This window comes from Sceloporus undulatus, chromosome 6 (assembly GCF_019175285.1).
Source record: "Sceloporus undulatus isolate JIND9_A2432 ecotype Alabama chromosome 6, SceUnd_v1.1, whole genome shotgun sequence".
Classification (NCBI taxonomy): domain Eukaryota; kingdom Metazoa; phylum Chordata; class Lepidosauria; order Squamata; family Phrynosomatidae; genus Sceloporus; species Sceloporus undulatus.
In genome coordinates this window covers 49,478,500-49,493,099 of record NC_056527.1, presented here as the reverse complement: position 1 = coordinate 49,493,099, position 14,600 = coordinate 49,478,500, and the positions used below count along the sequence as shown (strand labels likewise).

The 14,600-nt window shown below is 36.9% G+C and overlaps 1 protein-coding gene across 3 annotated transcripts in view; it reads right to left on the bottom strand.

Moving 5' to 3' along the window:
- Nucleotides 1–352: 352 nt before the first annotated feature.
- LRRC3B (leucine rich repeat containing 3B) overlaps nucleotides 353–14,600 on the bottom strand; it is a 57,666-nt gene continuing 43,418 nt past the window's right edge. For all 3 annotated transcript variants that reach the window (XM_042471122.1, XM_042471121.1, XM_042471123.1), the window contains 2 exons: nucleotides 6,528–6,690; nucleotides 353–1,589 (listed from right to left, as the gene is read on the bottom strand). In XM_042471122.1, coding sequence (XP_042327056.1) covers nucleotides 656–1,432 — 777 coding nt within the window. In that variant the 5' untranslated portion in view covers nucleotides 1,433–1,589; nucleotides 6,528–6,690 and the 3' untranslated portion in view covers nucleotides 353–655. The remainder of the gene's footprint in view (nucleotides 1,590–6,527; nucleotides 6,691–14,600) is intronic.

Below are 14,600 nucleotides of genomic sequence, written 5' to 3'. Positions count from 1 at the left end.
TTAATGGCCTCCAGATTCCATGTACTTGCATCAAATACTGCTTCAAAATTATCATGAACTCTTTAGAAGGGGGGCTTGCAAAGAAACAGGAAGAGGGGCATACAAACTGATATGACTCCAGTTACATTATGTGCAATTGATGCACTATAAGGCACATTTTTTGCTTAAAGTTTTTCAGGTGTTTTCCCCCACAAGCTTACATCTGATAGGATTTTTCAGGGTGAGTAAATCTGTTCTTTATCATAGAATTTCTATGATACTCCTTTGCTATAGCCCCCACCCCTACCTCCCAAGTTAACTGATCAGGCAAGGCTTCGGGTCAATAAATTACCCAGTATTTACATGGTTCAAAGTTAAGCTTTTATTCGGTTTTAAATTAAAAAAATAAATTTCATTATTAAAGAGTGGAATGGGTCTAAACTAATGTTTACATATTAGTTTACTTGGTTTAGAATATCACCAGAGAAACAATAAAGGTGTACTGTATCACCCCAAACAGAAATCATGTTTGTTAGAAAGTTCGACAGTGGTAGAATTCAGTTTAATTGGAAAAAGTCTTACAGGTTTACAACGAATGCTAGAAGTAAACATCTGGCATCTGTGCCAACCACATCTAATTTCCATCTCAAGTGAGCCAATCCTTTTGTTCTGCGCACTATACGACAGTGCTAATATCATCTGCTTCATCTGGTTTCTTTTGCCTGCTTGGCAGGGATTTCAAGTACTCAAGGTGCCTGCGTGCATCCTCTTGATTTTGCCGCACATAGTAAACTACATATGAGATCACCATGGTGAACCAGCCAAACATGGTGACAAGCATGGCATAATCAGTAGTCTTTTTAGGAAGGTTGCAGAGGTCAGCATCGGCAGCATTAAGGAATGGCCTCCCAGCATGTTCGTCTAAATCTGAAGTCTTACAGATGACACTATTGGCTGTTTCATGGTTGGAGGCCATGCTCCTCAAGACCTGCTGCAGTGTGCAGTCACAGTGCCAAGGATTGTTTGCAATTCTAGCCCTACCCTTGAGGTTGTTAAAAGCATTTTTGTGCACACTTTTGATCCGGTTGTCAGATAGGTCCAGCGTCTGCAAGGTTTCTGCCACCCCTTTGAAGGAGTGTTCGTCAATGAACTCAATAATGTTTTTGGACAAGTTGAGGACTTTCAGTTGGTGCAAATCCTTGAAAATTTCATTGGGGATGGATGTAATCTGATTGGAGTCTAAATAAAGTAAGACAGTCTCCGGAGGAAGATCTCTGGGTATTTCCTTGAGGTTTGCATTGCTGCAACTGACATTTAAGCCTCCAGAATGGGAACAAAGGCAACCTTTGGGGCACATACTGGCAGAATGAAAGCACAGTATCATGAGGACAAAGCTTTGTAAGAGCAGACACATGGAGAGGGAGCGAGTTAACCACAGGTCTACCAGATGCATACTGGGATGTCAGCATAATCACACAACCACTTCTCATTTACCCAACAATGGTGGCAAAGGATCTCAGGCACAAAACTCTAACTTCACTTTCTTCAGCAATGTCATTGAAAGATGTGTAGACTTCCTCATAGTCAGCTTTCTTTTTAAAAGAACATCCCTGAAAAATTAAAACAAAGAAGTAAAAAGACTGTTATCAGACTTGAAAAGCGAAATTAAGTACAGTGGCCCTACACATTTGCTGGGGTTAAGGATGCAGGACCCCCATGAAAGTGGGGGGAAATCCAAATAAAAAACTGCTATTTTGTTTTTAATCTAACTGCTGGTGAAAGATTGCCATGAAATCACACTGAAGGACCTAGAGATTCCTAGAGGGAACATAGTAAAAAATCTGTGACTAATCAAAGCTGTAGAAGTCAAAGCCACAAAGGTGAAGGGCTGACTGTACAGTTTATAATATGGGTCTATAGGGGTCAAGAGACCTCAGCTGGCCTTACTCCCAGATAAACATGTATAGTGCTGGAGATCTCATTATAAAGGTCTATAATTTTATTAATGTTTGAGTGGAATCTTACCAATCGGCATTTCATACATATACCCTTAAGAGAACAAACACCATCCCAATCTAATATGACAATTCGTGGGGGAATCTTTCTTTTTCTAACACAGGTTTTCTAGAACAATAGTAATAAAACCTAATTGCTTTATTTCTTATACAGTAGCAGACACATTAATAAGATTTACAGTGGGATTTCAGCAGCACTAACAAATTGGGCAAGCACTTTTGTGGTTAATGACCTTGCAACAAAGTATTCTTAACTGCTTTAAATCCAAATTAAACTATTTCTGAGAGGAAGCATTTTTAGTAAAATAATACACTAATTATCAAGAGAAACCAAACATTTCTGGATTTTATGGCAGAAGCACAACTCTCTCCCAACTCCAGTTCATTGCCAGTTTCTTTTTGTTTTTGACCATGCATATGTGCTGACATAGCAAGATATTTTGTTACATGTTTGCAGCGGAAATAACATTTCATAAGATTTCAAATATCAACAGCTATCAAAGATGGGATATACTATTGTAAATACAGTAACTAATAAACCAAACAAAACAGAACATTATCTAAAATGTCACTGTATCCAAAGCACGAGAATTTAGGTAGTTCTTCCCCCTCCATTAAGTTTAAACGTAACAAAAAGACAGACTGTGGAACACTAAAGTGCAAGATTTAGCAACACAATCTCTTTAATTTTCTTCCTTATTAAGAACCACAATCCATTTTTATACTCTTGGCAGGTCCATTTATCTTAATGTACATTTTCTTTCATTTAGAAGCTGAGATATTTGCATACCCTTCCAGGTTGTATTTACATATAAATGAATCTTATTTTAACATTAAAAGAAGTTAATGCTGATTAAATTCTCATAATGTGAGATGCGAAATTCCACAGAAAAAGAATGAAATCTGAATCACTTCAAGTTTGGGTCAGTGGACTGCGGGAGGGACAATTCATTCATCATTTGTCCTTTTAATTTAAGAAATGGTCTACTGCATGAGAAATCTCTATCTGAAAACATCACAAAGACAGGGGCATAAATTTGTAGCACCTTTGAGAAAAAGAAATTCCTAGCAGAAACTCTCAGGGATTACAGTTCATCAGGTACACAAAGCTTATGCTAGAAATTTCTTTTTTCTAGTTTGTCTCCTAAGTACTGCTGCACTCCTTTACTTCTTTATATGCTAAAACAGACTGAATATGGCCATATCTTTGAAAGTTCAGCCATAAATGAGTTTTAGCATTACAACATTTAAGCCTTAGTTTTTCAAATGAGAAACAACTAATAGCCCACTCTATAGAATATGAGTCAAAATTTCACAATATTTATTTAATTTTTATCCTGCCATTCTCCCAAAGTGGGACCCAAGGTGGCCAACAACATATATAAAACACAATAATTAAAATTGTACAATTAAAATTGTAAAAAAATATAAAATATTACAAATATAAAATTTTAAACATACAAAGTTAAAATTAATAATTAAAACCAACCCTCTCATCCCCTAATAAAACCAAGCCTGCCAGATCTTAAAATGTTTAAATAAAATGTTAGTATAGTCAGCCTTCTGTATCCACGGATTCTGCGTCCATGGATTCAACGATCTATAGCTTGAAAATGTTCCAACAAAGAAAAAGAAATCCAAAAAGCTAACCTTGATTTTGCCATTTTATATAAGGGACATCATTTTAATACACCATTGTATATAATGGAACTTGAGCAGCCATGAATTTTGATTTCCAAGAGGGGTCCTGGAACTAAACCACAGTGGATACCAAAGGACCATTATAGTACTGAAGATGTAATGCAGAGTCTGGAAATGTAATCATAACTCATAGAATCTTTTCCAGTGGCCATACTGGCTGTTGGATTTGGTTATAGGGCCCTTTCACACCACACAATTATAGTGCTATATTCATAGATAAGACGCCAGTTCTGACTATTGGAAGGTTGGCAATTTGAGGCCCAAGTGCTACATGTCATTAGTCCCAGCTTTTACCAATCTAGCAGTATGAAAGCATGCACATGGAAGTAGATAAATAGGTACAAAAAGAAAAAGTTACCATTTTAATACTAAAATCAGAAAAAAAGAAGTATTAATTTAGGAGAAAGGGTGCTTGAACATCAGGAGGTTAAGAACTTTTGAAACATTACATATTCAAACAGACGAAATGTGTCAGATGCTGCAACTTTTGCAGGCGTTCATAAACAAAGTGTAAGGTCTTTTTGTCTAGAAATGTGAAATATACTGGGGTACCCAGAAGAAATGAGTCACAAGCATAACATGTTTATGCATACTCCACAACATATGCAGATGAGTGGACAAATCTCATTTTCTGGGTGAAAACCCCCCACAAATTTAAGAATACAGTGGGATCTCATTATCTATGGGTTTGCCATCTACGGATTTGAGCATCCATGGACAGCAAGCCTCACTGTTCCAAATGGTGTCTCATGCATGCATTAGGGACAATAGGACTTTTTTTGTGTCCCACATTTTTTTTGTATCCGCAGGTAGTTCTGGAATGGATCCCCTGTGTATACAAAGGTCTGACTGTACAAGGGATTCTGAATTCTTGTTTTAAGAAATATGACACTGAATACCAAGAGCACAGAACAGCACCGGATACTGAGAGGGGGTTGGCAGCAATGGCAATGATGGCTGGTGCTATTTCCTCATGATGTCCAAGGAGATTACTACACGAGGGATGAGACGTCATTATCCCATCCCATCCTTTCCCTGTCCCATCCTTTCCACACGATAGCGGGAAGGACTTTCAAATGATGTAGTGCTTATCCAGACATGATCCCATTCAGAAAAAGCATGAGTGACAGGGTTCATGCAAAAGCCTTTCAAATGACACTGTGCTGATTCTGTCATTGTCCCACCACTGAAGTGGCATTGCCAGGCATTTTGCTTTTACAGGAGTTAATGTTAATGCAATGCTGCTTCAATGACAGGATAATGACAGGAAGAGCACTACGTTTTGAAAGTCTTTTGCATGATTGTTGTCATGGATGGGATAGGAGAAGTGATCCAGTCCCTATCCTGTCTGTGTCTGATAATCTCTTAAAGCTGTTCTGTGCACATTCACACAGCAGCTTCAGGCTTCAGGAAGGGGTTAGTTGTGGTGACTGTATTCATGGCTTTCCCACTTTTGCAGGGGATCCTGTGCCCCTAACCCCTATGAATATAGAGGGCCAATTGTATAGTGCTCTATTGTTATCCATGGAGAATTTGGTTCTGCCCCCCCCCCCCCCCCACACACACACATACATTACAAAAAATGTGCACACTCAAGCCCCATTACAGTCAATGGGCAGCAATGTGTGTGCTGTTACTGACAATGATGGGGCAGGATGACCCATAGACACTTGATTCTGCAGATGGCAAGCCCACCAATACAGCAGGCCCACTGTACTATTTAATTTACAACCATACATGTACCATGGCAGATCTTGATAAAAATCCTTGATATTCATTAAACTCACTGGTTGATCATGGAAAACTTATTATATATTTCATGTGAGTCTACTTTTTTCTATCTTCCCTTGTAGGCAAAGGGATATTATAGCACCTTTGAGACTAAGAGAAAGAAGTTGGTAGTGTAAGCTTTTGTAGACGTAAGTCTCCTTTATCAAATGCCTGGAATGAAGTGCCACTCCATGTATCCGATGAAGTAAATTTAAGTCTATGAAAACTTATGCTACCAACCATTTGTTTCAGTTAATTTCAGAGGTGCTGTAAGATCCCTTTTAACACTGATTCAGACTAACATGGCCATGCCTTTGAAATCCCTTGTAGAATTTCTGTAGGGATAAAAATAAGGAAATTCAAAGTAAGCTGGGAATTCCCGCATAAGTGTGTTACTATACATATGTATGTTTCACAAAACTGTCTACCAGATTCTGTCATCACTTTGCAGGATATGAAGTCAAACAGCAATTTCAGCATCTGGCCAAGGATCAGATTGGGTGATACAATGTAAGCATAAATTTAAAAATGGTGGCATTCATGTCCCCCACTGCTGGCAGATGTAGTTTTTGTTTTTTATCCAATGCTTCCTATTCAGAAGACCAGATCAGAGAGAGGGCAGGATGCATTGTTTATTTCTCCCTCCTTCACTCTGATCTGATTTCAGGGCAGTGTCCCACATTTAATAGCACTGACAATCACAACTGCCATGCTTCCATATCAAGTTGTGGAAGTGAAATGGTGAAAGAGAAATGCTTTGATTGGCTTTTTTTTCCCCACTCTCTCCCACAACTTCCTCATTTTAATTTGAAAACTTCTCAAAACAACTTTTGGCTCAGCCCTAATGTTTGAAAATATTTTAAACAATAGCATAATTGAAATGATGATGTACATACAAATCAATAAATTCACATTACTGCTTCTCACAAACTAATTAAAATACTTGGACTTTGGACATAGGTTTTGCGATGCAACACACAACTCGTTTAAAGAAATGTTTAAAAAGTAGTATTAGGTTCAAATAAAATCAGAGATACAATGTTGAATAAAAAACAAAAGAACCTGTCAAATTAGGGCTGCTCTGATGTTTTGGTGAGGGGCTTTGGAAGTTGTCAGGTATCTTCATAGGTATCCTCATAAGATGCTCCTTTTCTCTGTCAAAGAGGTAGAACGATATCTTGCTGAATGAATCACATGATGCCATCTCATATTTTATGTTATAGGTCTTTGGGACAAAAAGAAAGAAAATGTTTGTTGACAAGGTTGTGCAAAATTGGTTCATGTCATGCTCTGGAATGTAAAATAACAATTAATAAATCATACATGGAATCCTATCCCAGTCTTAATAAAGAACTGTACACTAGTTAGTTCCAAAAATTTTAAATGGGAAAGGCAGCAGGATCAATAAGCATTTGAACAAATAATTAAAAAATGACTGAAATGAACAGAAAATACTTAATTGTTCCACAAGATATCAAAGAGAAAAGAAGGGTTTGTATTTAGAATTTTCAATAGAACTTATTTTGGTAATAACTTTAAAGAACTTAACATTAAAATATAGCCCCCTCCCCTGGCAAAAATTGTTTATCTTAAAACAGCAATCTGTATTCTGAAGAAACGAAGACAAAATTTTCACTGTATGGGATTCCACACACACACACACACACACACACCCCAGTTTTCAAAATAACATTTTTTGTTGTTCTGTAAAGTATAAAGTTTAGTTTTATAAAGAAATATTATACTGAGGCTTAAAACTGCTATCATCAAGATTTTTATTAAAATTAAAATTAAAAACTAAATGATAAAAGAGCAATAAAACAATTGATTTTTTTTCTTACTAAAAATGATTTCCCCTTAACCCTCATGCCAGTATCCCAGGTTCACTCCATAGGTATACATTTTTTTTAATGAAAGCAAAAGAATTTTAGGGATCTTAATTCTCATAACAAAATTTGCTTGTATGAGATAGCACAGTACTAGGCCCTTTAAGGTGTTGTCAGCAACAACAACAAAACGTTTTTCTGTTACTTTACTGAAGTCCTAGCTATTTATCAGCATGTGTGTTTCAGAGATCAACTCTTTTCAGCATTGAAAAGGTGTGTTTCAGAGGTCAACTCTTCAGCAACAAATATACACACACTGGCCTTCTCCCTGGCTTCAGTTTCACATTCCTAAATTTTAAATTTATTCAGCAAGCCAGAAAAATAATAATCTAACTCCTACTTATAGAAACTGGACCGCTTAATGATCAATCACATGAGATTTTAAATAATCTCTGAAGTCTTTTCACATTTGTTATTGTGTGCCTTCAAATTGCTTTCAACTTATGGCAGACCTAAGGTGAACCTATAATGTGGTTTTCTTGGCAAGATTTGTTCAGTGAAGGTTTTTCTTTTGTCTTTCTCTGAAGCTGAGAGAGTGTGATTTGCCAAGGGACATCCACTGAGTTTCCATGACTCAACAAGGATTCGAACGCTGGTCTCTAGAGTTGTGGTCCAGCATTCAAATGACTATACCATGCTGGCAAACTAGTCCTTTCCTAAGCATAATACTTAGAAGAGAAAAAATGCACAAGAATGTACGAATCACATTTTGCTACGTTCAGAAACAGCCCAAAATGCAGTATACTTATTTTAACTTATAGCCAAGAAGCCAGACATTGCTTTGAACAAAAGATCCTACAAGCAAGCATGGACTCAAAGAACTGTTCGCTGACTGTTTTGGTCTTAACATCAAGTGAGGTGCCATATTGATAGGATAAAAGGGAAAAGGTTAAATGTTTCTTATTTTAAATAAAAAGTCAGACTTTACTGGAAAACAATCCTTCACCAAGACATGAAAAGAACCTCCCAGTTAATAAGGGCCCAGATACAGTGACAAAACGATTAAATTAGGTCAGGAAAATCGGAAAGCTTATTTCTATTATTCAGCGTCATGAAATCATTAGAATTAATAAGGAATACATAAACTGTATAGACAAGAGAGAGTAGCTTGTTCTCTTAAAGAAAACAACAGAACTACATGAGAGAAAGCAGCACCTTTGCGACTAACTAAAAAAAGAAGTTGGCAGCATGAGCTTTCATATACCTGAATCTACTTCCTCAGATGCTGAGGAAGTAGCTTTTTCTATGAAAGCTCACGCTGCCAACTTTTTTCCAGTTAGTTTCAAAGGTACTATGAGATCTCTTTAAATACTGATTCTACAGACTGACATGGTTACTGAATTCTACAAGAGAGAAAGTGTTCCATCACAAAATAATACCACGGAATATGTCCTAAAATGGATTACATTATTAAGTAAGTATAGCAATAGGAACATAGAGTGGTATAATCTAAACGCAATGATGGCTCTGAAATGTTAAGGAAAATCAGGATAGTTAAAATTGCAGAAAGTACAATTAGGATGAGAAATTTCAAGTTATCACCATGTTCACTATAAACTGTACTTATTGTTGTTACTGTTGTTATGTTCTTGTTGTTATTCGTCACATCATCATCCCACTTTTCCCTCAGTAATAGGAGACAAGTTGGCTTATGACTTGGGAGTATGCAATTATATGGCCAGCAAACAAAGAATAAAGTAAGACAAGTCTATCTTTAACATAAAGATCTCCAAAGGAGGTAACTGAAACTAAACTGCTAGTAACAATTGCTAGGATGCAATTAAATCTAATACCCCCATAGGAAGCAAACAGCAAAACAAACAACCCAAAAGTAAGACATAATTTCAGAAGGGAACAATAAACGAATTGTTACATAGTCTCAAATTACCACTTAGAAAGCAGCTAATATGAGCAGACAAACACATTCAAACTGCAAAAAGATTGGTTAAAACTACTTAACACAGGGGCTTGGGGAGAATGTATGTCCCAAATTCATTTATTTTATTTTTAAGTATGCCATCTGCCATATTTACGAGGCCAGCTTGCAGTGTTCTGAAAACTGTTACATTGCAAAAAAATTTAATATATATTTTATTTCCAAAGTCAACAAATAAGACTTCAGACAATTTACAATGGAGTCATTCTGGTTACCTCCATTTAGCGTCTTCTGGACTCATGAGGAAAGATCGGGGCAACTTAAAACTGATTCAATCTACTGATTTACATGGGGGTGGGGAGATGAACCTCTCCGTTCAAGGCCTTAATAGCCTAAAGGTATCAGATCCTGTCTGATTTGAAAGCTAAGCAGGTCAGCCCTGGTTAGTATTTGGATGGGCACCAACTAATACCAGGTGCTGTCAGCTATATTTCAGAGGAAGTAACTTACAAGCCATCTCTCAGTATTCCTTGCCTAAGAACACTGATGAAAAGTGCCACCAGTGAATGAGGATGAGGATGAGCAGGAGGAAGAGTGAGGAAGAGCAGTGGTGGTGGTGGCAGGGGAAGAGAAGGAGGGAGGAAAAGGAAGAGCAGAGGCAGAGGCAGGGAGAGGAGGAGGCAAGGAAGAGGAGGAGGCAGCCCCCTACTGCAGTGAGAGCAGCAAGGTGGCAAAGTCCCATTGTCTCCAATCCCCCCCCAGATACCAAGGACCTACTGTGTTAAGAACTTTACAGACGGACTGAAAGTGACCTTAGCTCATCTTAGATTATAAATCTGTAAAATCGGATCCCATAGTTGTTTACATGATGAAAACATTTTTTTCACTATGGACAACACATCATCTTAATGTTTCAGGACCACTTCCAATTCCAAGCACTAAGTAGAAACTAATTTATTAAAAAAAATGCAAATAGAAGCCAGGACATGTAAGTTGCAAGCAAGATATATGGGAAATCCTGCTATTTAATGTATTTCACTGTTGTGTTTCTATGAATTAAAAATAACATTAAATGTAATTTCTTGGCCAGAAGATAAGCTAACTCCTTTTGCATCTTCTAAGCCCAATACAGCATCCACAGTTCCAAAAATGAAACAATGACTATGATTATATATATATATATATATATTGCAAAGTGAAAATCAGCAGTGACATAATTACCACGATGCTCCATTGATACAATGTAAATAAATTAGATATGGTAGAGAATCAAAAGATTGCGCTTACGCCATAATCTATTATGTAAACAAGACTAGAATCTATGTGAGAAAGTTTATGCTGCAGTTAATGGAAAGCCAGTAGAAACTACTGTATAACCAAGATAACTTTCACTGAGATAAGCATCAATATTGCTACAGTTTTTAAAAAATATTACTAGTGTTGCTTTTTAACACTTGTAATCATATCCTTAAAATTACTTTTAATATTGTTAATAGGTTTATTCTGTGTTACTGTCAAGCTCTTGTACAGTATGTTTTAACTGTATTGCCTTTTGTCAGAACAAACCAAGTTAGAAATAATAATTGATGGTAAAATGGCCACCATCTAAAATGTGATACTAATCATCACTAGCTTTTGCCAGAAAATATTCACAGTGTAATCAGATTCCAGAATATGTTCAGAAGAGCAGTGGAATAACTCTGAGTGAATGAATTGGTGAGGAAAGTTATGGGCACAAAGTTTTATATGATTCATCTTAGGAGTGTTTCAGATATTTGCATCTTGTCTTAATATTCTGGAACAAAATGAAATATTAAACCAACCACAGTTTCATATTGAACCTTCTTCTGAAGCTGTTAATCATAGTTTTCTGTTCTGACAAAACAAAACCTATTTTACCTCCACCTGGCTTGGATGGAGGACATGTACAGAAGCTCACAAAGTCTGTTCATGTACCAGCTCATTAAGACAAGATATGAATGTCCAAATGTGACCAAAATAACAGATCCAATCAGTGCCTTTTTAAGAGATCCCTTTTGCTGCAAAATGGCTTTTTCTTTTTTTATTACCATTGTTTAGCATCCTCCTCTAGGGATAAAATTAGTTTTATTATCTTTCTGCAGATAAACTGAATCTCTAGCTATTATTTCATACTGCTCCAGTGAGAAAATCTGAGACTAATAAAATTGCTGGTTCAACCCCACAGACGATCTTTCAGTTCTTGTGACACAAAGTTATTTATGCAGTATAAATAAGGGCCGCGTCTAAAGCAGACCCATATCCTTGTGAACTACATGCCTGGAAGTTTCTGTACTATATAGGAACAAAGACTTAAGCTTGCATACTTTTTCAGTCTGCAAAACCTAAGGGCTGAAGCAGATGGCATGGAAGGAGCAGCCTCTGGCCTCTCTGGCCCTGATTGGCCTGGGACCATGATGATCAGACAGCTTGTTCCAAAGTGGGTCACCACTGCAATCCCAAATGGGTTGCCAGCAGGAGCAATTTAATCCGCTTCTGAAAAGTCCGGCTCCTGCCACCTTGGCACGGCTTTGGCGCAGCTTCCAGCAACTTTGGGGGTGTTCATCATCAGAGCGCCATGGCCCCAAAGTGGCTGGAAGCCACTTCTTTTTGCCTGTTTGGGCCTAGGTTATACGTATTTGCTTCTTCATTTCCTTGCCTCATTAGAATGTGTAGCACAAACAAGCTGTAAAATGTGCTAGAGAGGACATTGTTCATTGGTCCAATACCTGAATGCAAAATATGGCCGACTGCATGGAGAGCAAGGGAAAATGTTTCACTCTCACAACCCCTTTCACAACCCCATGGCAACATATCTGGGTGCACTGGAACTAACATTAAATCACTTCCTGACACAATTTTTGGCTCATCCATCACTGAAAATGAGGGGATTTCAGGAGTAGCTGCTATTTTTTTTTAGTGTTTTAAGAAAACTGACCAATGGTTTCTGTAATCTGGGTGCTCAGGAAACTGATGGGAGCATGGGGGCTCTGTGTGGCCTGCAGTCTGTACTTTCTCCACAGATAATCATACTATAGTATTCATCTTATGGGTTCATATAGATCTGCACAGTCAATTACACATCAGCAAAGGAAACCACTGCTATCCAAGTTAGACCCTACATTTTAAAGCATATTGATATGCATATACAGTTGTTTATTTGGCATGCTATACTGAAAGAAACACAAACCTAGGATTATCTTTTGTATACAACTGGATGTCTATCCATATCAGGAAGTGTCTGAATTAGAAAATGAACATTATGAACAATTGGAAAGTGTTCTGGCTACCAAGAGATATGTCACAGTTTATGTATGTTGTTATTTGGCTACTGTTTACAAGTGAGAAATAATTAAAATTGAAATGATTAATGAGCAAATTCATATGCCTAATAAGATGGCTCTTTCTGAGGTTGAAGCAAAGCTCTGCAGCATGGCTATTCCATGCCTAATGTAATTTGAGAAGGCTGCATATCCATCCATACAAACAGGTTCATCGGAATTTGAACTACAACTAAGATGCATCATAACTAAGCTGAAATATATCTATTCACACACACACACCTTCACAACTGGTATGAATGTGTTCATTCTACTGAATATTTTTATCCACTGAGGACTAAGTCAAAGACTGATTCCCATTCTTTATAACTAGTTTTCCAATTTTCCACAATGCAGTGTTTATAGACAACATGATGATCTCCCTCAGCTACATCAAAAGGGGAGAAGGATGAGGGAGAAGCAATAAACCAATTTACAATTACACAGAAATTTTTGTGAAACGACTGAATGGTAGCTTCACCTCACAAAGCAGAGATCATAATTTCAGGTTCCAAAATTAAATGTATGCTATTTCCCCTTGTAATTTCCAAACATCTTCAAAATCATACTTTTGTCTGCATTTACAGAAGTAATAAATAGAACTATTGTTAAAAATTCTCAACATGATATAAAATTTATAAAGGAATGAAATTTCTGAAATATTAAAATGCAACTCACATAGAATCTCACTCTTGATTTTTTAGCCCCTGTAAAATTTTCATTTTCATAGTGAGCTTTAAGTAAAACCTAACAGCAAGCAAACAAATGGAACTGGTTATCACTTTATGCTCACACGATATTAAAAACAACCCTAGGCACCGGAACCCACAAAGTGCAAGCATGCTTATACATTCCTTGATGTCCAATCAACTTCTGCAGTGTCTTCTCATTCTAAAAGCTTGTTTCATGGCTTTCTAAAAGAGAAGCATATTAAAATATACCCATCAATTAATCAAAATCACTGTTGGGTTAAGGGCAATATTTTCAATGTGCTGAAGTGAACACACTGAACTTTGGGAAATTAGCTTCATTCAAGTATTCAGCAGAAGATGAATATACTTTAATAACAGTTCTACTAAACCACTTTGTCTTTTCTATGCCAAAAGGAATGTCAGGGAATAGAAAATAACACATTCAACCTATACAGATGATACTGCATCCCAGAACATCTACTTATGGTAATACTAGAATTCTTTCTCTCAGCTGACTGGTTGTCATGTCACTGAGCAAAGTTCTTGAGACTTTTCACACTACCCAGTTATAGCACTATGATTCCACTTTCACTGCCATAGCTCCAAACTATTGAATCCAAGGGTTTGACAGATGGCCATTCAGCCCTTGTTTAAAAACCTCTAAAGGAGATTCCACCACAATCCAAGGCTAGGTATTCTACTGTGAAAAAAACTCTTACTATCAGAAAGTTCTTCCTAATTTTTGGTGGAATCTCTTTTCCAATCAAAAACTTTATTGCTTTTGACCAAAGGTCATTGCACGAATCTCTTTTCCTGTAGTTTGAATCCACTGCTCCATATCCCTGTCTCTGCAGCAGCAGAAAACAAGCTTGCTCCTTCTTGAACATGCCATCCTTTCAAATATTTAAACATGGCTTTCATGCAACCTCTCAGCCTTCGCTTCTCCAGGCTAAACATACACATCTCCCTAAGCTGCTCCTCATAGGGCATGGTTTCCAGTCAAGTAATCACACAGTACCACGGTTGGTCACCTGTATTCTGATTTAATTACTCATGCATATAATGTACAGAAGAACCAGAAATACTGCACTTACTTCATTTTAAGAGTTTCCATGGTGCACTTTAGCAAACAAGGTGCCCAAAGAAATTTTTTCAAAATGAAATCCTATTAATACCCCTTTCAAATACTGTTACTATCTATACATAGCTTAGAACAGTCAAGTCATCTTTCCCATATACTGTTTTCCTATACAAAAGTAAGGGCAGCACTCAAAATTATTGTTTGTCTTTGTAATAATAATAATAATAATAATAATAATAATAATAATAATAATAATAATAAT